The sequence below is a fragment of the Erigeron canadensis genome, chromosome 2 (assembly GCF_010389155.1).
Source record: "Erigeron canadensis isolate Cc75 chromosome 2, C_canadensis_v1, whole genome shotgun sequence".
Lineage (NCBI taxonomy): Eukaryota > Viridiplantae > Streptophyta > Magnoliopsida > Asterales > Asteraceae > Erigeron > Erigeron canadensis.
This window is the reverse complement of record NC_057762.1, coordinates 4,647,702-4,669,707: the sequence shown is the minus strand read 5'-3', so window position 1 is coordinate 4,669,707 and position 22,006 is coordinate 4,647,702. Positions and strand designations below refer to the sequence as shown.

Here is a 22,006-nt window from a genome sequence, read left to right as displayed (position 1 = left end):
TGATTTTGCGGGGCGGTGGCTATGTGTGTTCTAGAGGGAGGCGGTTCTCAAGGGATGTATGTGTGTGTTTTGTTCTGAGGGATCTATGAGTATGTTTTTTGGTATAATATGTGAACAGCTTTAGGGGAAGGGAAGGGAGACAAATTGGGCGTAAGGTTTTCTTAAAGGTATTTTCGATATTTCAAGATTAAAGTGTTTGGTGGTAGTGTAATTTAAAAGGGTAAAATAGAAAATTTAAAGGTAGAGTGTTTAATTTGGAAGGGGTAGTTTGTTTATATAAAGAATATAGATATAGATATAGATATGTAGATACACATATTCCATGGTCATATCCAAACCAATTACATCCCTTAATTACTTTTTGCTTTATATATTCGTCATATGACTCGCGCGATTTCACGAAACACGTCTTATATAGTTTAAAATCTTTAACAAACATTAGTTCAAAATTGTTATCATATACATTAAACAACTAATAGTTACCCGTAAGGAAAATAACAACACCCTAAAAATATATATAAAAAAAACACGAATGCAGCTGTCTGAAATAATGTTTCAAAGTAACTATACAAAGACTACGTGTATATATGTATGTATATATATATATATATATGGGGGAAAGGAATACGAGGCTGTTAGGCATCCAAGTTGGTTGAAAAACCCCTCACATACCTTTTTTTAAACCATAAAAATCATGGGGGGCCAAACATTTATTCAAAATATTAAAATATTGGTGTGTGAGAGGTTTTTATCCAAGTTGGATGCATAACAGCCCCATACTCACTTTTCTATATATTATAGAAAATGAAAACTTTGATGGAGACAAATTTTAAAAGATAGATAGAATATTGTTTGATAGAAGTATTAGAAACCCAAAAGTTTAATGTCAAATAACTAAAGTTGAAAACTTAAATAGGGATGGAAAGTTAAAAGATAGAAAATTTAGAGGTAAAATTGAAAAGAGGTGATGCAAAAAAATATAGAATAATAAAAATAAAAACTTTAATAAAGGACAAAATTAAAAGATCAAAACCTTAGGGTAGAAATGAAAAAAAATCCAAAATTTTTGAGATGATATACCTTATACAAAGAAAACATGTAAATCCACCTGTTTCTTTTTATTGTTGTACTTAAAAAAAACAAAAAAACTTATAAAATTTATATTTTTTTTAGTGTAGATATAATGTCACACAAGTCTTAAGCTTTGAATATATAGTTACATAGGAGTTAAGTATTGTAAACAAATATTAAAGTAAAACAAATAAGAAAAGATCTTGACTTTTAGATCATCTTTAAAATGATGCACGAAGATTCACTAGACAATTGATGCATGATAATTTTCATGATGCACGGTCATTTTCAATGAAAGAAACCTATTATTTTATTTGCTTTACGTTAATATCTGTTTTATTTTACCTAAAACCTAGTTATATATGTACCGTTGGCGCCTATCTATATTACTATATAGAAATTATTGTCTGATCGAGGTTAAAAGTAAGAAAAATGAAATACACGAATTAACCAAAATACTTTTAATAAATTAAATCACCAACAACTCTTAATATTAAATTATATAATCAGTGTCTTATATTATAAAATATCTCTTCTATCTATTTAAAATCAAACACCTTTACGTAAATTATTTACACCATTTGACGTAGCCACCATCATCATCATTAGTCACCGCCATCACATCGCCTCCATCTTCACTGTATTGTGCGAGTATCTACTCATACCGGTTGGTAAGTGAAGAAAATTGGCCATGTTAATACGCTATGAATTGAACATTTGGAAATTTAAAATATTCTTATTTTGTTTGTCTCATTTAGAATATATTTTGTAAATCTTTTTCATTTCACTTTGATTGTAGATTTTTTTTTGTCTTATGTAAGACTTAGGACTGTAAAAGAACGAAATAACTCATGAATCGTTCGGTGAAAAGTTCGTTTTTGTTCATTCGTTTTGTTAAATGAATGAACATAAACACAAAATTTTGTTCGTTTAGTTAAATAAACGAACATGAAAAAAGCTCTCGATTGTTCATTATGTACATGAACATTCGATAATCTGTTGGTGAATGTTTTGCTTATGTTCGTTTACATATATTAATACTTAATCAACTATACTTAAAAAGTAGTTTAAATATGCATATTTCTTATATATATATATATATATATATGGGCCTTAAAATAAGAACATTTAATTTTGTAGGAACTTTAAGAACCATTTTTAGCCATTAGATTTAATTAATCAAGGGTCAAAAATCATTAATGACAATCTGGTAATTAATCAGAAAACATTAGACGAGTGGAATGGTTTGAAACGTGTGTGAGGGTATGAATGACAATTTGCAATTAATTTCTAAAACAATAATAATACAATATCAATCAGTATCTACTGATTAATTATACGATCCTTAAAATTAGCTACTATTGTTTTCAAAATAAATTCAGCAGCCCTAAAACTCGTGAACAACCAAATAGAGGGACCTTCAAAACCCGTATAAAAAAACACTTTATATATATATATATCAGGGCCTTAAAATAAGAACCTTTAATTTTATAGGAACTTTAAGAACCATTTTTAGCCATTAGATTTAATTAATCAAGGGTCAAAAATCATTAATGGCAATCCTGTAATTAATCAGAAAACATTAAACGAGTGGAATGGTTTGAAACGTGTGTGAGGGTATGAATGACAATTTGCAATTAATTTCTAAAACAATAATAATACAATATCAATCAGTATCTACTGATTAATTATACGATCCTTAAAATTAGCTACTATTGTTTTCAAAATAATTCCAGCAGCCCTAAAACTCGTGAATAGCCAAATAGAGGGACCTTCAAAACCCGTATAAAAAACACTTTACTCATCATTAATCTCTTATCACTTGAGAACAAGAAATCAGATTTCATGATAGGGAGTACATGTCAGATGTGAGAATGTTGTTCATATGTGATTATATTGTTCGAACTTTGTGAATGTGGGATTACTTTGTTCATATGTGATTACCTTGTTGGAATGTTAATGTCAAGCGTGTGAATACTTTGTTCATATGTGATTACTTTGTTGTGAACGTTGTTCATACGTGACCAGGTTGTACATGTGGGTGTGCTTTGTTCAAATATGATTACTTTGTTCATATGTTATTACCTTGTTGGAATGTTAATATGGTTTGTTCATACATGGTTACGTTTGATCATATGTTATCACCAATGTTCATATATGTGTGGCATTTGAATATGCAATTACTTCGTTCATGCGTGAATAGTATGTCTGCGTAGATTTACGTACTTTGTTCACATGTTACTACCTTGTGCATATGTGAGAGACATAATAATACATGCTTGTTGCAATGGGTCGTTTTCTTTGTTGTTCATAAGTGAACGAGTAGATCCGATATAACTAGCATGTGTGCAGGCATATGTAAGTCCCTTAACCACCGGATCACACGAGATTAAGTATCTAATGTATAAGTGCGGAAATTCTTATACAAAACCAATCAACAACACGAACATGAATATGAATAAACTGGAACCGTATATTACTTGAGTGAATGCAATTACAAGTAAATACCAAGTTCCTAAACACGAGAATATGAATGAAACAAAAGCTAGGAGATTCTAACTAAACATAAGGATTAATCTTCTATTTATACTTAACTTAATGGACTTAAACGGACCTATAACAAAATGGGCCTTAGCTTTGACTTGACCTTGACCTCGACCTGGTCAAAGGTCGAGCTCGACCTGGTCAAAGGTCGAGCTTGACTTGGTCAACAGTCAAGGTTGACTTTATTAAACACATGATTAATATTCGACTTTACATAAACGAAAGATTCAAACTACTTTTCACGAATGCTGTTGTCACTAGGAAATGCACCAACAAACTCCCCCTTGACATCAGCATCTTGAAATCTTCAACAGTCTTCAAAATCTTTAAAATCTTCAGCAGCATCGATATTCCAATCTTCAAACAATCTTGGCATAAGACTTGTCTTTTAACAACTGCTTCACCATTAGTTCATACTGTTGAACTAATCTAAGACTGTAACCCATAGTCTTCATTCTTTCCTTTCTTAACATCACAAGATCTTCCTTACACAGATTGGCTAGATGATATGGTTCATAGATTCTGAGAAGCTCATTTGAATCACAATCTTCAACCACAGCTTCAAAAGATTTTACGTCCATCCTCCAAGATTTCATTTTTAACAAAATATTCGGCTCAAACTTCTTCATTCTACCTTTCGGTTTTAATCAACAGTTGACCCTTTTGAGGACGAAAATCCTTAAAATAACCAGTACTTACTTCATATTTCATCAGATCAACAAAATGATCAGCATGTGGACTTTTACCGTAATTAAAGAAAGGAGCCTTTGCAACATCAACAAAATCCCTTTTTGGTAGAGTACTAAATGCTATCTTACTTGATCTGAAATACATTACCCCAGAAGTTCTTTTCACAGCAAACGCATATATTTCATTATCCCAAAAGAAACTCAATATACGTCCACCAGTGTTCGGTAAAGAAGAATCTTTAAACTTGCTAATATAAAGAATCTTAGAAACTTTCTTAATCTTCTTTTCACAACATTCTTCTTCTCCATCAGAAATTCCTTCACGAAAAACTTTCTTTCGTGCTTTTCTACTCAGAGAATCCTTAGTTGTCTTTATCGATTTAGATTTTTGATAGACAACTTCAACAACATCAGCATCAGCATCTTCAGTACCAATGATCTCATCATTAGAAATGATTTGATCTAAGTCCACTTCCTTATCAACAAGAAGGTCTTCAGATACACTTTCACTTCCTACTGCTTTAGAAGTCTCAACCTTATCATCAAGAATAACAACATGAGATTTTCCAGAGCTCCTTTTGCTTCCAGATGCATCAGACTCCCCCTGAGTGGTAGCAACACCTTGAGCATGAGGTGTCGAGCACTTTGGCATCTCACCACCTCTAGATTCATTAGGATCATCATCTTTATCATTCGGCCGTACATTACCAGAAGAACTCCCAACCTTACAAGCATCAGAAGGGATCACTGCTCTCCCCCTAGATGCCAAAGTCGCGAGACGATCTTCAAAATACTTTATCCAGCTAGAAACCTTATCAAGAGTATCCCAATGACTGTTGATCGATTGTTGATGAGCAACCAGTGTGTCATTCAGTTTACCCAGCAACATCTTCGCATCTTTAACTCTATCATCCATAGAATTTTCAATTTTATCAGCTTTATGAAGAAGTTGTGCCCAATTCTTATCAGAAGCGGCCAACTGTGTACTCAGATCTGTAATAGTCGAGGACAATCACTAGCAAGAGTTTGCACATCACTAATCGTCCTGTCATGGCTAGCTTGCTGTTTCTCCATTGCATCAGCAAGTTTACGAATTTGACCATTAGAATGTTCTTTCAAAGCAGCATTGGCGGATTCACTAGCAGCTAGTTGCTTAAGCACCACTCCATAATCATGTTCGCGCTTAGTAAGACGATCATTTTCAGATGACAAAGCAGCGACAAGTTGAGCTTGATTGTTAATAACCTTATCCTGATCAACAACTTTCTTCATCATATTATCCATCATGTTCTCTAAGCGGAGAATCCGCTGAGAAGCATCCATCTCAGACACATGAGGCATAGAAGACGTTTGCGGAGGTGAAGAATCTGTAACCGAAAACCCAAAACCCTTGGGGTTTGGAATTCGGCCGAGAGAGAGAGGAGAGAAAGAGAGGAGAAAACCCTATGGATTTAATTGTGTGAAAAACCAAATAACATAGGTTTGTATTTATAGGTTTAGGAAACTTAATCATCAAGTCTTGTAGGGTTTTGGAAGCCCCATTCGACCGTCCCCCTTGGAATCAAACAAGGGAAGTTTCCTAATTGTTTTCTAATTCCAACTCTTCTCCGTTAAGTCCGTTAATTAAGTACCGTTAACTTTTAACTCTTTTAACGAACCCCCGTTAGATTTTCGTGATCAAATTAATCAATAAATTACTTTTAATATATTAATTAATTTATATTAACATTCATGTTGAGGTGTGACCCCGTAGGCTTAAATACTTTTCGAACATACGTTCATTTTACGTGATCATATTCCAACAGCTCCCACTTGAGCTCGTAACGAATGAAGGTAATAACATTGCTAAGCGTCTAGCAACACCGCAATGCTCCCGAAAACATTTAAGTACTGTTTAAATGATTAAGGCATTTATTATCCCTTTGCTCAGATACCTTTGTTAAATATGAATATGGATCGAGATCATTTCATCATTTAACGATTATGTTTCTCATTTCATAACTAATTAATGATTACCAAATATAATCGAGAACAATCTGGATTTATTTGGGCACGGCCATGCAAACATCTTTAATCAGTCCCAATAAGGGCGCCAATGGTATCATACTTCAATTTTTAAATTGAAGGAACAAATCCTATATTGACTACACGTGTCAGTCATCATATTTCACGACACTTTCTGAAAATAGCCCTTTATGTACCCCCTTATACAGGTGAGTTAGAACTACATCTAGTAAGTGCGATTCATATATGCTGACCTACTTGCATCTCAAGTCAAATGATCAATAAAAGTAACCATTTACGAATTTCACTTATGACGACGATCCATAAAGCGATAATTCGTTAGTGGGGTAGTCCGATATGCATCCGCTATGGATATCATGTGAGTTTGGTGGGATCCATCCATTACATATTCCAAGAATATAACCAATCACTCACATTTGTCTTTGTTTAATTATATTCCCATATAATTAATCGACAATGGACAATTTAGAATATTCGATAACATACAAAATATTAAACGAAATATTCAAGGATTAAACATGCAAATATAGGACACAATTTAATATTGAATGAAATCAAACATATCAAGTACTTTATTTCATTATAGAAAATATAAATTGTTTAACATCTCTTATCCAAATACCGAAACAACAGATTTACATGAATAACTAGCTAATTTAAGTCTTATGCCATCGGCATGCCTTTCAAGCTTGGGCCTAGACAAAGCTTTTGTGAAAGGATCAGCTAAGTTAAAATCTGTGTGAACTTTGAGTAATAATGTCTGGCACCTTTCTAAACTCCGGGTTCGTTGGCAATGATTAATATACGGGTATTATCACAGTACAAATCAGTGGGTAATTCATTTGAGGGGATCACGTCAAGCCCGCTAATGAACTTCCTTATCCAGACTACTTCCTTTGCGGCTTTTGAGGTGGCAATGTACTCAGACTCTGTTGTAAGTACAACAACTGTGGTTTTTAGCTCATAGCATTCCACTGTGCCTTCATTTAAACAATGAAGATGTATCCCGACTGATATTTTGAATCACATTTATCAGTCTAAAATCCAACATCACAGTATCTATTCACTTTGAATTCTGGATCAGGATTTCCTCCATACACCAAGAATAATTCTTTAGTAGCTCGTAGGTACTTCAGAATATTCTTAACAGCAATCCAATGGCTTTCACCGGGATTCTGTTGATATCGGCTCACGATGTTTTGCGCGAACGCCACATCGGGTCTAGTGCATCTAACCGTATACATAATAGATCCTACAGCCGAAACATAAGGGATTTTTCGCATACGCTCCACCTCATTAGGTGTAGAAGCACTGTTCTTGCTAGATAAATTAAGTCTTTCTAGCATGGGAATGAAACCACGCTTAGAATTCTTAATCTTGAATCGCTTCAAGATCTTATCAATATAAGCACTTTGACTTAATTTAAACAACCGCTTTGATCTATCTCGGTAGATCTTGATTCCAAGAATAAATGCCGCTTCTCCTAGATCTTTCATGGCGAAACACTTTCCAAGATGGGATTTAACATCTTGCAACATTGGAACGTGTTTTCCTATGATTAATATGTCATCGACATACAAGACAAGGAAAGTAACATTACTCCCACTAGCTTTGCGATATACACATGGCTCATCGGGATTTTGAATGAAACCAAACTTTTTGATTTCTTCATCAAACCGTTTATTCCAACTTCTCGATGCTTGCTTAAGTCCATTAATGGATCTTTGAAGCTTGCATACTTTGTTGGGATGTTTTGGATCAATAAAACCTTCCGGTTGATCCATATAGACTTTTTCATCCAAGTAACCATTTAAGAAGGCAGTCTTAACATCCATTTGCCATATCTCAAAGTCATAGTACGCAGCTATGGCTAAGAGAATCCTAATAGCTCTAATGTCCGCGACCGGAGAAAAGGTTTCCTCATAATCAACGCCGAAACGTTGAGTATAACCTTTCGCCACGAGACGAGCTTTATAGGTGTGTATATTTCCATCCATGTCAGTCTTCTTCTTGAAGATCCACTTACACCCAACGGTCTGAGCATTTTGTGGAAGATCAACCAAGCACCAGACTTGATTGTCTTTCATGGATTTCATTTTCACATTCGTAGCTTCAAGCCATTTGTCAGATTCCGGATCTGATAATGCAGCTTGGAAATTCGGAGGCTCATTGAGATCTCCAACAACGTCTTTTTCTACCATCAGACATAGTCTTTCGGTAGGACGTTTTGTCCTTTCGGACCTACGAAGTGGAATCGCTTCATTATCATCGACTTGAGGTTCATCACATTGAACATTTTCCCCCCCAAGTTGATGATTGCTAGTATCTTCAGAAGGTGACACATCTTTCTCTTGAATCTCATCAAGTTCTACAACCCTCCCACTGTTCTCTTGAACTAATTTCTTTTCAAAGAACTCAGCATAACGAGCAACACGAACAGTGTTTTTGGCGGGATCATAGAAGTCGTAACCCATCGTTTCCTTAGGGTATCCGACAAAGATGCACTTAGTAGTTCGGGGTTCAAGTTTGTCAGGCGTATCACGCTTCACAAGTGCCTCACATCCCCAGACTCTTAAGTAAGACAAATTTGGGACATCACCATGCCATAATTCATACGGCGTCTTATCAACCTTCTTGGTTGGAACCATATTGAGAATGCGTACCGCAGTCTCTAGAGCATAATCCCAAAACGAAAATGGGAGAGTTATACGGGTCATCATCGATCTTACCATTTCTAGCAAGGTTCAATTTCTCCTTTCAGACACTCCATTATGCTGAGGAGTGTATGGAGGAGTAAGCTGTTGGACAATGCCACACGCTTTAAGATAATCCTTAAACTCTTGGCTTAAGTATTCACCACCTCGATCCGAACGAAGAATCTTGATGGATTTACCGAGTTGATTTTCAACTTCATTCTTAAACTCTTTGAATGTTTCGAAGACTTCATGTTTATGTTTAAGCAAGTAAACATAACCATAATGACTGAAATCATCCGTAGAATAATGAAGTAGTTAACATATTTCCTTGACACATGCCTAAAAGGGCTACATACATCGATATGTATTAGTCCAAGTAGTTCCTTAATCCTCTCCGGTTTTACGCGGAAAAGATATACTTGTCATCTTTCCGAAAATACAAGATATGCATTTGTCAAATGATTCATCATTTGATTATAAGATCCCTTCACGTTGAAGTTTTTCAATGCTTTTCTTGCTAACGGTACTTCGAAAGACACGCATTTATCAAACGATTCATCATTTGATTTGTAAGATCTCTTCACATTGAAGACTTTAAATACGTTTCTTGACAAAAATTAAACAAGATGACCATGTCAAAGATAGAGTCCAAGTTAACTTGACTCTTTTGCTATTGAATTATCATTTGAATCTCATCAACACTTATAATTCAGTTAAGAAGATACTTGAAGAACTGGTTAAACTAACTTGCTTCTTCTTCTTGTTCAACTCAGCTAGATACTTAGGACAATTCCTCTTCCAGTGTCTCAGTATAGCATAGTGATGACAAGCCTGGTCTTTAGCCGTATGCTCCTTTTTCCAAAAGGGTCTTTTAAGGTTATGAGACTAAACACTTTGTTTTCTCTTACCTAAGTTCTTGCCTTTAGCTTTACGGTTGTTTTGTTTTCTAAACCATTCCCCCCTTGATCATAAGAACTTGGGGTATCTCAGATTTCTTGGAAGGTTTTCTTCATACTCAATCAACTTGATATGAAGTCCAACTATGCTATGCAAAAATGCAATTATCTCTTATGCCAATAAGAATCGGCAGAAGATACGCATAGTTTAAACCTTTCCATAATGCTCAAAGTGACTCTTCATCTTGAGTACATGAACATTTACCGGTTTCCCATACTCGAGTTCAAGTTATTGAGTGACTCAATTAGCTAAAGTAATTCAACTCCAACTTGTTTTCCGTACATAGACTTGAGTTATTTGATCATATCACACGGATTTTGCAATCCGAATTGCCTTTTGAAGCTTAGGAGACATGCTTCTAGCATCAAATAAGCAACCTCAATATGTCTATTGTACCGAGTAGTTTATGCTTCCAACTGCAAAGCAGTGGCATTCGCATCAGGAATAGCGGTATCTGAGTTTCAAATGACATCGGTTTTCTTTTCAACTCTTAGAACATTTCTCTATTGACAAAAACAGTCTTTGAAATTGGTTTCAGAAAGTTTTATCTTTCTAGCATCGACCTGAAAGCCGATTGGTGTATGTTTTGTGAAGGATTTTGTTGCCTTTTACAAAACAGATTCAAGTTCAATTATCGGTATTTTTGATAATCGATCCTTGAGAAATTAATTACCCAAATGTTTATGGAATAAACAATTAATCTCATCAAGGCTAGGATCCAATTGACATACAACCATTTCATCAGTTGATCTGCTAGAAATGATTGCACTCAAAAGGTAAGTGACGATCAGTAATTGCATTACATATGCAATTCCTAGAAAGTATGGGACCTACGTAAGACGCTCAATTCATCAAGCGATCTTTTGTAGTCATGTTTTGTCCCATCTTTTGCCACGGGTCAAGGTCTCACCGCTTAACTCGCTTTAAGTCGTCCAACTAAGAACGTGCAAAATTGACCACCACTGTGTACCAGTGAATGGGTTTTGCCATGCAATCGTCATTTCACCACTGTGTACCAGTGAATGAAATAACGACCCCATGTGTCCTTGACAAATTGGATGGCAATGACTTAAATTTATTGGGTTATACAATTTGATATGTGATCAAAAGGTTATGTTTAGAAGATTCATGCATATCTTCCAAACATAATATTTAATAAAATCATTTGTATAGCACAAGAGAGCTCGGTAGCTCCATTTGAACGCACAAAGAAGCGCAAGGGCAAAGGTATGCGATAAACGCGATTTAAAAACCCGCCCTTTTAGAAGGCTAGCGCACTCCGGCTTATACCTCTCTTAGAGTTTGTTCAAATGGGTGAGCCGATGTATCTCAAGGTTGTAGGACTCCAATTTTATTAAAAAATCTCTTATTTCGATATTGCTTAGTCATGTTTATTTTTTCTCAAAACAATTTTACATCACAATTTATCTCAATAAATATGCAAAATTATAAACTATAACTATTTAAGCATGCAACGAGTTATGGTAGGCCACCTAAACATGTCACTATGGTTTATTAATGTCTAATCCGGCTCCCCCTTCAAAGAATATGACCACATACATCAAGTTTCCTTGATTGCGTAAGCCTTAAACATGTGTAACACAACCAATTATCAAATAATTACATAGTTAGCTTTCTGGAAATTCCAGTAGCTTCACGACCTGTTTAGACCTGTTTCTGGTCCGATTTAGATTTCGACCAGAACTACACAGTTTTAGCCCTATGTGTTGAGAATCTACAGTTCAAAACACAGCTTCTAACTCATTACGGATTAAAAGATATGAAGTTTTTAGTAAACTGTCGCAAAACAGAAAGTTTGTACGAAAAATTCACATTGTCACACAATTAGTTTTACAATTATCTAGCATAATTAACCCTAATGATCAAGATTTCATATCAATATATCTAAGTAAGAATCATGAATGATTTGCATGAAAAATTCATGATTTTTACTTCTTTTTAACAATTAAAAGTAAAGGTACAACATATAATTACATACAATTTATCACATAAACATGTAATTAAATCAAAATTTGGATTAGGAACCCTAGAAAAAACTTTTTTTTATTTTTATTTTCTGGAAAAGTATTTTCGATCCATATATATATATTAAATAAAACCCTTTTCATATTAAATAATGTAATTAAATTACAAAACCAATTTAACAATATATATATATAATCGAAAATTTTGAATCAAGAACCCTAACCCCCCTTCAAGTTTTGATCTTTTGGTAATCAAAAAACATACATAGTAGGCTCGTGATACCACTGTTGGGTTTTATAACTAATTATCACAACATATCACAAAGCATGCAGCGGAAGACAAGATCTATGTAGTTTAACTAATTAACCAAGGAATAGAATGTGTACCTTAATATGGAGAGATTGAAGACAAAACAAGGTTTAACTTAACCTCTCTACGATTGCACACTCAACGGTGGAACGTTGTATGCTAGTACTTGATCACGAACAACCCTTTGTTTAAACCTGAAAACCTAGCTAACCCGAAAACCCTTTTTCTAGCTATGGAAAAACCGAAAACCCAAAACCCTTGGGGTTTGGAATTCGGCCGAGAGAGAGAGGAGAGAAAGAGAGGAGAAAACCCTATGGATTTAATTGTGTGAAAAACCAAATAACATAGGTTTGTATTTATAGGTTTAGGAAACTTAATCATCAAGTCTTGTAGGGTTTTGGAAGCCCCATTCGACCGTCCCCCTTGGAATCAAACAAGGGAAGTTTCCTAATTGTTTTCTAATTCCAACTCTTCTCCGTTAAGTCCGTTAATTAAGTACCGTTAACTTTTAACTCTTTTAACGAACCCCCGTTAGATTTTCGTGATCAAATTAATCAATAAATTACTTTTAATATATTAATTAATTTATATTAACATTCACGTTGAGGTGTGACCCTGTAGGCTTAAATACTTTTCGGACAAGCGTTCATTTTAGGTGATCATATTCCAACAACAAATTCATACACTCAAAAGTTATATCAACTATTATCGTAGTCATCGCTATGTACAGGTAATCTTCAAGTGTATCCCCGAATGGCCAAGAATAAATTAATTTTGTCATGAAAATTGAAAATCTGAAGGTCAAATAATTCCAAATAAGATTCATCCCTTTAAAACGTGGGTCACCGGCTAATCACAAACTAGCCGTGTAGGTCCGACCTTGTGCCACCACTACCACTCATTTGTTTTAGATTTTAGGCTCGTGTTCCATATTCTCTCACGATATATCTATACATTCCAAATTTAGTAGGACCAACTTTATCAAACTAAAGACAATGTCTTTCTCTCCACTTAAAACCTACAACAAATGTGTTACTATATATTACTCGTATTTCTTCATATATTCATTCATATATATACATTCTTTTATATTCTCTTATATAAAACTCCTCAATTTCTTGTTCAAAATACTTAAATAATGTCGTCTTTGGGTTCCATGCCGTTTGTGATCGACCACAATGCAATGGATAGAAGTGATATTCGGATTCCTTCGTTTGCTCATTATCGAGCAAAAAAATCACTTACCCAATTGGCATTTGTTTGTTGTAATGGTAATGTTAAAGTACCGAGGATTAAAGCGACCGGAGAAAAGAGTTTTGGCTTCAATGGTCGTCTAGATAGAAACGATGATGCACTTGATCAAGTTACAATTGATAAAAGTACTAAAGATTTTGCCATGCATACAAACATACAGGTACTAGATTTTTAAAAAGTTTTACTTTTATATAGTTGAAAATTTGAAATAACTAAAGTCTATGATTGAGTGGTGAGCCACCCAGGTTTTACACACGAGGCGGAGGTTCAATCCTCTGCTTTTTCCTAAAATGAGCTACATGTGGGCTTGGGCTACCCAGTGTTGTCTGCATTTGCAGGCGTATGGGGTTGTTTTTTGCCATTGGGTTGCCCGGGTAGCTGGGGTTTATTCATTGGCCGTTCAAAAAGTTGAACTAGTTTTAATTTTGTGTAAAAGGATTAAAAATCCCTTATGTCTTTCCCTAAAGACATTTAATCAGATTGGTTCTTAAAAGTTAGCTTGATTTATTTTCAATTTTGTAAAAGCAGTGGAAGATTTTAAAATTTAACTAGCCGTGTTACTAGCAAAACATATGTGAATGGAGATTTTGTAAGTAATAATTGAGATTGAAAAAATCAGAATCAAGAATGTTATATGCACTTCTAAAGTTCTCATAAATTACAGACATAAATCTCGACAATTATCATACTTTTCTTGTAATAGACTGTTGAAAGAAGGGAATCAATTACATCAACAAAAAACACCTCAATCAGCTCAGAGAAAGAGGCCATTCCTTCTGAAAAAAGTGAGCCCACCTTCTCCGGTGCAGCTTCTAGTAGCAGCATTGATGTAACTGAAGACGAGTTACAAGACACCCCAATGCACCGTGATAATAGTATAGAAGACTCCTTAATTAACGAGCTTCAGTCAGCTGTATCCAACGGCTCATATGAGACCTCCAAAGATGCAAGTGGATCAACATTAGATGAAATAGATGTTCCTGAGAGCAATGATGGAGAAACCCCTCCTTTAGCCGGCCCAAATGTAATGAATGTTATATTGGTTGCAGCAGAATGTGCTCCCTGGTCGAAAACAGGTGATTTATGCAAAAATATTATGTGTATCAGTGTATGTATATATGAGTCTCTAAGCATGTACACGTAATATATACTAGATTTTAGGCCCGTGTCTAATACACGGGTTTACGATATTATCCATATTAGGTATTAATTTACGTCAAATTTAGTTTCCCTTTAAGTAATAAAAAAAGATTTATGTATTAAAACTTTGAGTTTAAATTGAAATATTTTTTAAAAATATCTTAATCGAATTTGTTTACTGTAACATAAATTAGTGATATTTAAATATCACAAAATCATAATATCTCCATTAAAGTTGCAGATTGTACGGTATTTGAATATTAAAAAATCATAATAAGTTCGTATCATTTTATTTGTGTTATTGTTACACATTGTATATTACATTCTTATTTTACACTATTAGAAATAATATATTTTTTAGATGTAACATGTCATAAATACATCAATTAAAATATATATGACAAGGTTATATATGTTTTCTATAAAGATTATATTTTTACATGGTTTGTTTCCCTTATATCTATACTATCTTGTAATAATTATCACTTTTTAATTATCACTTTCTCTCTTATAAAAGTGTTAGATGCAAAATTACCACTTTACCCTTAATAAATTAATTTACATCATTAATTCTTTATCTTTTAAAATATCTCAATTACTCCTTTACATCAATTACATTAAATCAATTACTTACACCCACCACCAAGAGTTTGTCACCACCACGACCGCCGTCACCACCACCAAACAACCACCGCATCGCGCGGGTACAATGCTAGTGTGTCATAATAAATATTAAGTAAAATCAAAAAGGATAATAATAAGATAAATATTAGTTATTATTCTATCGGATATATATTAGTTATTATTTTTATTGAATATATATTAGTTATTATTTTTTATATTTATATTGGAATTATTTGTTAAAAAACATAAATTTAATGAATAATAAAAAAAAACTGTAAATTAAAATCAAAATTGATTTATTTAAAGATTTAGATTAAAATTCAAATTAATATTTTAGATTAAATGAGTAGTGGATGTTAAAGATAGAATGAAACATTAAATATTTGTTGAAGATCTTTCATTCGGATTAGAAGTATTATATCGATTACAATGTACTCTCTTTTAATTGTTTTTAAGCTTTGAATGATCGAGAGCTATGATTGGTCAATACGCTATTAGTTCAGTAGTCTTTAGTATATATAAAGATAAAGATGGATAACTATTCAGTACTGCAAATTGGTGATGAAAAAATATCTATTTGCTCCTACAAGATTATAACGGAGTAATATACATGCTGAGTTGCCGATATGTGAGAGCAGCAGCATGCTGCCTGCAGTACTGATACTATCCCCATTATATATGTGTGGCTTTTTTTTTTCTTCTGTTTGTTTGAAGATGGGTTCTAAGCAGTTTTATATATAGGTGGTCTTGGAGACGTTGCTGGTGCTTTACCAAAGGCTTTAGCTGCACGCGGGCACAGAGTAATGGTAATTTCTTTCACATACTTCATCCGGTTTCAAGTTACTCTGCAGTAACTGCTATAGAGTGCATTTGCTGAAAATTCGGCGTTTTCACAACTATTTAGGTAGTGGTACCTCTATATGGTAATTATGCTGAACCTCAAGATACAGGAATTAGGAGACGGTATAGAGTTGGCGGAGAGGTATGTAACCATTAACACATCTTTTGTCGTGTCTCAGATACATCACTTGAATTCAGTTGATATTGATTACATGTAGGTAATAGTCTCTGCATTTTCAGGATGTGGAAGTGGAGTACTTTCAAACATATATTGACGGTGTAGATTTCGTTTTTATCAAATGTCACATGTTTAACAACTTGGGAAGTAATATATATGGAGGAAACCGTGAGGTAAGGATTTATACCAATCTTGGTTGATTGGCTATAGTGTACTGCTTCGTAATATCTGATGTCTATTAATGCTTGTTTTGTAGGAAATTCTACGACGAATGGTCTTATTCTGTAAAGCAGCCGTTGAGGTATGATTTATAAGCAAGACAGAGCACACCACCGAGATACTTACTGAAATACTTTTGATAATCCAAGTGTCTATTGATACATAAACTTTTCACCTGCAGGTTCCATGGTATGTGCCGTGTGGAGGGGTCTGCTATGGAGATGGAAATTTGGTTTTCATTGCAAATGATTGGCATACTGCATTGTTGCCAGTTTATCTAAAAGCATATTATCGAGACAACGGATTAATGCAATACACAAGATCTGTTCTTGTGATTCATAACATAGCTCATCAGGTCCGTTAACTTTATAAAAGTACTTCCTTTTGTATTTAAATTATAATTGCTTCCTTCAGTGCCAACAATGACTTTTCTTATTGACATGATATCCTTTTATTTTCAGGGTCGTGGTCCAGTTGGTGATTTTGGTCATGTGGATCTACCACCACACTACTTAGATCTTTTCAGGTTATATGACCCCGTAGGGGGTGAGCACTTTAACATCTTTGCTGCAGGTCTCAAGACCGCAGATCGTGTAGTTACTGTGAGCCATGGATACGCGTGGGAACTAAAGACAATGGAGGGCGGTTGGGGTTTACACAACATAATCAATGAAAATGACTGGAAACTTAGAGGTATAGTCAATGGAATCGACACGAAAGACTGGAACCCTGAAGTGGATGTTCACTTGACATCAGATGGTTACACTAATTACTCTTTAGGGACTCTCGATACGGGCAAGCCACAGTGCAAAGCCGCACTCCAGAAAGAGCTTGGCTTACCAGTTCGTGATGATGTTCCACTAATCGGGTTCATTGGAAGACTGGATGTTCAGAAAGGTGTTGACTTGATAGGCGAGTGTGTTCCATGGATAGTTGACCAAGATGTACAACTAGTCATGTTAGGTACAGGCAGACCGGACCTAGAACATATGCTTAGGGAAATGGAGAGCCGATACCCTGAAAAGATCCGAGGATGGGTAGGGTTTTCAGTCAAAACAGCTCACCGGATAACTGCTGGTGCAGACATATTGCTAATGCCATCAAGATTCGAACCATGTGGTCTTAATCAACTCTATGCAATGAGTTATGGAACCATACCAGTTGTACATGCTGTGGGTGGTTTGAGAGATACGGTGCAGCCATTTGACCCTTTCAATGAGTCAGGGGTGGGTTGGACATTCAACAGAGCTGAGGCTGGCCAGCTAATCCATGCACTTGGCAATTGTTTGTTGACTTACAGAGAATACAAGCAGAGCTGGGTGGGGATTCAGCAACGTGGAATGATGCAAGACCTCAGTTGGAATAACGCTGCTCAACATTATGAGGACGTTTTTGTTGCTGCAAAGTATCAATGGTAAGCTCAGTTCTAACATGATATTGGCAATTTAAGCCATATGTCTCAATATCCAAGTTTAACTGTAACAGTTTCTCCATGAGAACAATTATAGTAGTCAGACTCATAGTAGTAGATATAGGAAAAAGCAGGTCGGTGCACATACGCACCTAATGATATATTGTTCTCATAAGGAAACTTGTGGTTGAGAACTTTATTTTCTATATATAGATCACATAATATACCATTAAAGTCTAGACAATGAATGAATGTAAAAGAAACCCATCCTAAACCGAGAACTTACAGAAAAATGTAAAGCTATGGCTTCAAAAAACAGATACATACGTAGCAGACTCACTATAACATTGCGGTGTTCTATGTATATGAAACTTCACTTTCATAATCAAATTGCAAACTAAGGTCGACCGAAAAGAAGTTCTGCAAATCCTTTTGAGAGGCAGCCCTCAACTGCATAAGGGGGCTTGGAGCAACCCAATGGCATGTTAATAATCTGCTGGTGTTCCACGCCATTTAATTGTTTGTCAGTTGAATCAGCATATCTTCTTTTGGTATTAGAGTCCATAAATGCATCCATCGCTTCACATTCTTCGCCTTGCATATCCTCATCAAACTTCCTCTTTGACCCAGGGAAGGCTTTCAATCCTGCAAGTATGACGAATGAGAGACAATCAGGGACTTTTCTAATTTCTTGATTATAGTTTATAGTTCTTGTTACTAGTAATTTCTTACCAGGTAGAGACTCGTAAACTGGCTGGGAATTTAAATCACTACTGCTGCTACATACATTATTACTACCCTCAGATCCAGTTATACTACACCGAACAAACATCAGATCCTTGATTACTTCGCCATTAAACAGATGAACATAGATTTTATATGATCAAAAAAAATTAAGGGGGTAAAGAGCTAAAGGCTGTGTCGGTACCTATACATGTGATCGACAAAGTCATCAATCAAAACAGGCCAAGCGCCTAACACAACCACATATACATATCAAATTATAGGGAGAAATGATACGAGTATTAGCTATAAGAAATAGTTTTTATGTTGTGGATTTGTGATTACCTTTAGGGTCATATCCTTCTAGGTTCTCTTGTACACGACAACTAAATGTCAACACTTGACTCCATGTATCCTCGGAGATATTGTGCCGTTGGTTATTCTATGATGTTAAATTCCAACCATTAGTTCAGTTCACGAAACTATTAGGATATAATGGACGTCAAGACAACAGGATGTTTAACTTGCACAACAAATGAAGCAAAACCATACCAAGGTGCAACTTAAACTAACGTATACATTGATTAAACCATCACAGATTTCAGAAGCAAGATACTGATGGCATTGCTTCTACCTCGCTAAAACTGAAAAACCTGCTATTTTCATTGCTATTTCTACTACTATAAACCGTGCACTTAAAAGAGCAGCGACCAATTAAGTTGCTATTTGGTAAAAGTACCTCAACGAAGCTGCACCACTGATTGAGTAATCTGAATCTTCCAGACAGTACTAACTTCCAAGCCAAAATTGCCCTGCTTACAGCTGAAAACAATTCAGGAAAGAGTGCAATTAAAGTAATATGACTGTAAGAGAATTATCAATTACAAAAGTAAGATGAGACAAACATTATCAACTTCCAGTTGAATATCTACTTACCTATGCTTTTTTGACCATTTTCTCTGCACATGAAGAAAACAAAATTATAGAATCTTGAGAACTCACGAGAGTCTAACTGCAGATAGAAATGAAAACAATTATTGGTGATAAGATAATACATATTTTCTACACATCAATGGTCTAAAATTCTAAACAGTAAACAGGAATTATCTTACCAGATTAAGCCTTGACATAAGGAGAGAAACTTCTTCTAGAATTGACATACTGCCAAGGGTGATAACAAAGAGTTCATCAATCTCGACCAATTTAAAGTAATCCCCCGTTCTCAAAGATGGAAAATTAAGCATCTAGAAGAGGAAACCAAGGACACGAGAACAAGAGCATAGACATGTGCACCGTCTTAAGGTGAACATACACTCCAAAAATCCAGTGACACACTCACAAAATTAATACGGGTCAGGTCTGAGTCCATCATATACGAACAAACTATTAAATTTTAGTGCAATGTGTGGGTGAAGTACATTTTGCAGCATCAAAGCAACATATATTATATATAAACTAGCAGGCGCATCAAGTGATCAGTAATTACTTTGAAATTCTCCCTGAAGTACCAGACTGAATATTAAGTTTCAATAAGGTAAAAACATAAATAGGTTATACCTTTTATATACTCTCGACTCAACCAATTCTAAGAGCTGGGACAAGGCTTCCCTTGCTAATTTCGCTTTCGCCAACTCATTGGCTTGCCGACAACCGGCCCCCTCAGAAGCATACACCTCCAATGTGATTTCTGCAAGTAAATGTAACACAAAATATCAAATGACATACGATTTGGTCTACAAGAATATAACATCAACGTCAAGCATAATAATAACAATAACAGAGTATATTATATTATATTTACATTAAAAAAATTTTAAAGAGAAGATAAGCATACTTTCATTGCACCCAAAATATATAAAGTTCTAGCAGGATACTAGAAGACTACAGCCAAATACATCACATTTTCCACCCAAACAAAAAAAAATTAAAAAAAAGATATCGCTCTACCAAGTTGAATCTATTCCTAAACACCTTCATGTTTCTACAAGTCCAAATCATCCATGAGGTCTACATGATAACTGCTAGAATCCCCTGTTTTCTACGATTGTTAAACTTGGACTTTCCAATATCATTGATCATATCTTTGGCTAAGTTATGCCATTTCAACCAAACAGCCACCTTTGCCCATAAAACTTTCACATCACTACACGAAACCAACAAGTGATCCACGTGTTTCTCCATACTACCACGTCTACGACACATAATAGAACCAGTATTTACACCTCTTTCAACTAAGGTAGGAATTTTACCCGTGATCGCCTTCCAAACAAATGTGTTCACTTTTGGGGTTACAAAAGTACACCACTTCATGACCGACTCTTCATTTGAATAGACAATTTATGTACAGGGCTACAAGCACTTCTAAATACGTTAAATTCATCACGCTTTGTTATAGTATGTATCATACTTCCAGACATTATCTAAGTACCAAGATTTCTATCCAATTATATAGTAACCTCTTCATTATATAAATTCTATGCCGACACGACAGCCTTATACGATACCACGTCACCGGTTTACAAGTTATAACAATCCAGATACATAAGGTGTTAAAAATAATAAGTATAATACATATAAAAGTCATTACTTAAGTCAGATACAAACCGTAACAAAACACGACCAGTTAGACGTTCTGTTTCCTCAAAAAAGGTCTCAGATTTCTATCTAAATATCTCGCGGGTAGTCAGGGAAATGGTCAAAAACTGTCAAGGGGTATCCTAGTCATATATATATATACACACACACACACACACACTGATTAACACAACTAAAGCAGTATCATGTAAAAGTAACAGAATGGGTGGCAATTATACATGGATCCACAATTACTGTAACTAAGTAAGTAAATTGAAAAAAGAAAAAGATAATGGGTAAGTAGTAATTTACCGCAATAGCGCCTGTAAATCTGGAAAATATCATCAAGATTGTTACTTGGAAGGGATAAAGAAACCATTTCCATATGGATGCAGAGATTTTGTGTAAAAAGATTTTTAAAAAAAATATGAAACCCTATTAATATAAGAAAAGCATCATCATCATCATCATAGAGCAAAAACGAAATAAAAGAATGTCACTTTCTTTACATAAAAACCATTCCTTTCATTTGGGGGGCACTTGCACCTTTTTATGATATTTGTTTAATTAATTTATTTTGGAATTATTTATGATAATTATTAATTAATATGATTAAAAAAAAATGCAAGTAACTTGTTATGTATAGATTGCTTGTTGAAGCTGATTTATCTGTTCAGTTGTATACTTGTATGTATCTAGTCTAGATATATCAACAGCGGTTATATTTATTACTTCTCTTTTAAGCGGATTATTATCGGTTTAGACT

At 34.7% G+C, this 22,006-nt stretch overlaps 2 protein-coding genes across 4 annotated transcripts; one reads left to right on the top strand and one right to left on the bottom strand.

Moving 5' to 3' along the window:
* Window positions 1-13,348: 13,348 nt before the first annotated feature.
* On the top strand, window positions 13,349-18,182 carry LOC122590202 (granule-bound starch synthase 2, chloroplastic/amyloplastic-like). 2 transcript variants are annotated; one of them, XM_043762538.1, is made up of 8 exons: window positions 13,349-13,691; window positions 14,235-14,607; window positions 16,037-16,101; window positions 16,200-16,277; window positions 16,376-16,486; window positions 16,570-16,614; window positions 16,714-16,887; window positions 16,994-18,182. In XM_043762538.1, the coding sequence occupies exons 1-8, from the start codon at window positions 13,416-13,418 to the stop codon at window positions 17,948-17,950; spliced, it is 2,079 nt and encodes a 692-aa protein (XP_043618473.1). In that variant the 5' UTR covers window positions 13,349-13,415; the 3' UTR covers window positions 17,951-18,182. The 2 variants fall into 2 exon arrangements, with proteins under 2 accessions (XP_043618473.1, XP_043618472.1); XM_043762537.1 differs by having other exon boundaries at window positions 16,361-16,486.
* On the bottom strand, window positions 18,116-21,770 carry LOC122590203 (defective in cullin neddylation protein AAR3-like). 2 transcript variants are annotated; one of them, XM_043762540.1, is made up of 9 exons: window positions 21,553-21,765; window positions 20,224-20,353; window positions 19,779-19,827; window positions 19,603-19,678; window positions 19,406-19,488; window positions 19,012-19,108; window positions 18,872-18,917; window positions 18,676-18,758; window positions 18,116-18,588 (listed from the first exon to the last, which is right to left on the bottom strand). In XM_043762540.1, the coding sequence occupies exons 1-9, from the start codon at window positions 21,623-21,625 to the stop codon at window positions 18,341-18,343; spliced, it is 885 nt and encodes a 294-aa protein (XP_043618475.1). In that variant the 5' UTR covers window positions 21,626-21,765; the 3' UTR covers window positions 18,116-18,340. The 2 variants fall into 2 exon arrangements, with proteins under 2 accessions (XP_043618475.1, XP_043618474.1); XM_043762539.1 differs by having other exon boundaries at window positions 18,116-18,758; window positions 21,553-21,770.
* Between the last annotated feature and the right edge of the window lie 236 nt (window positions 21,771-22,006).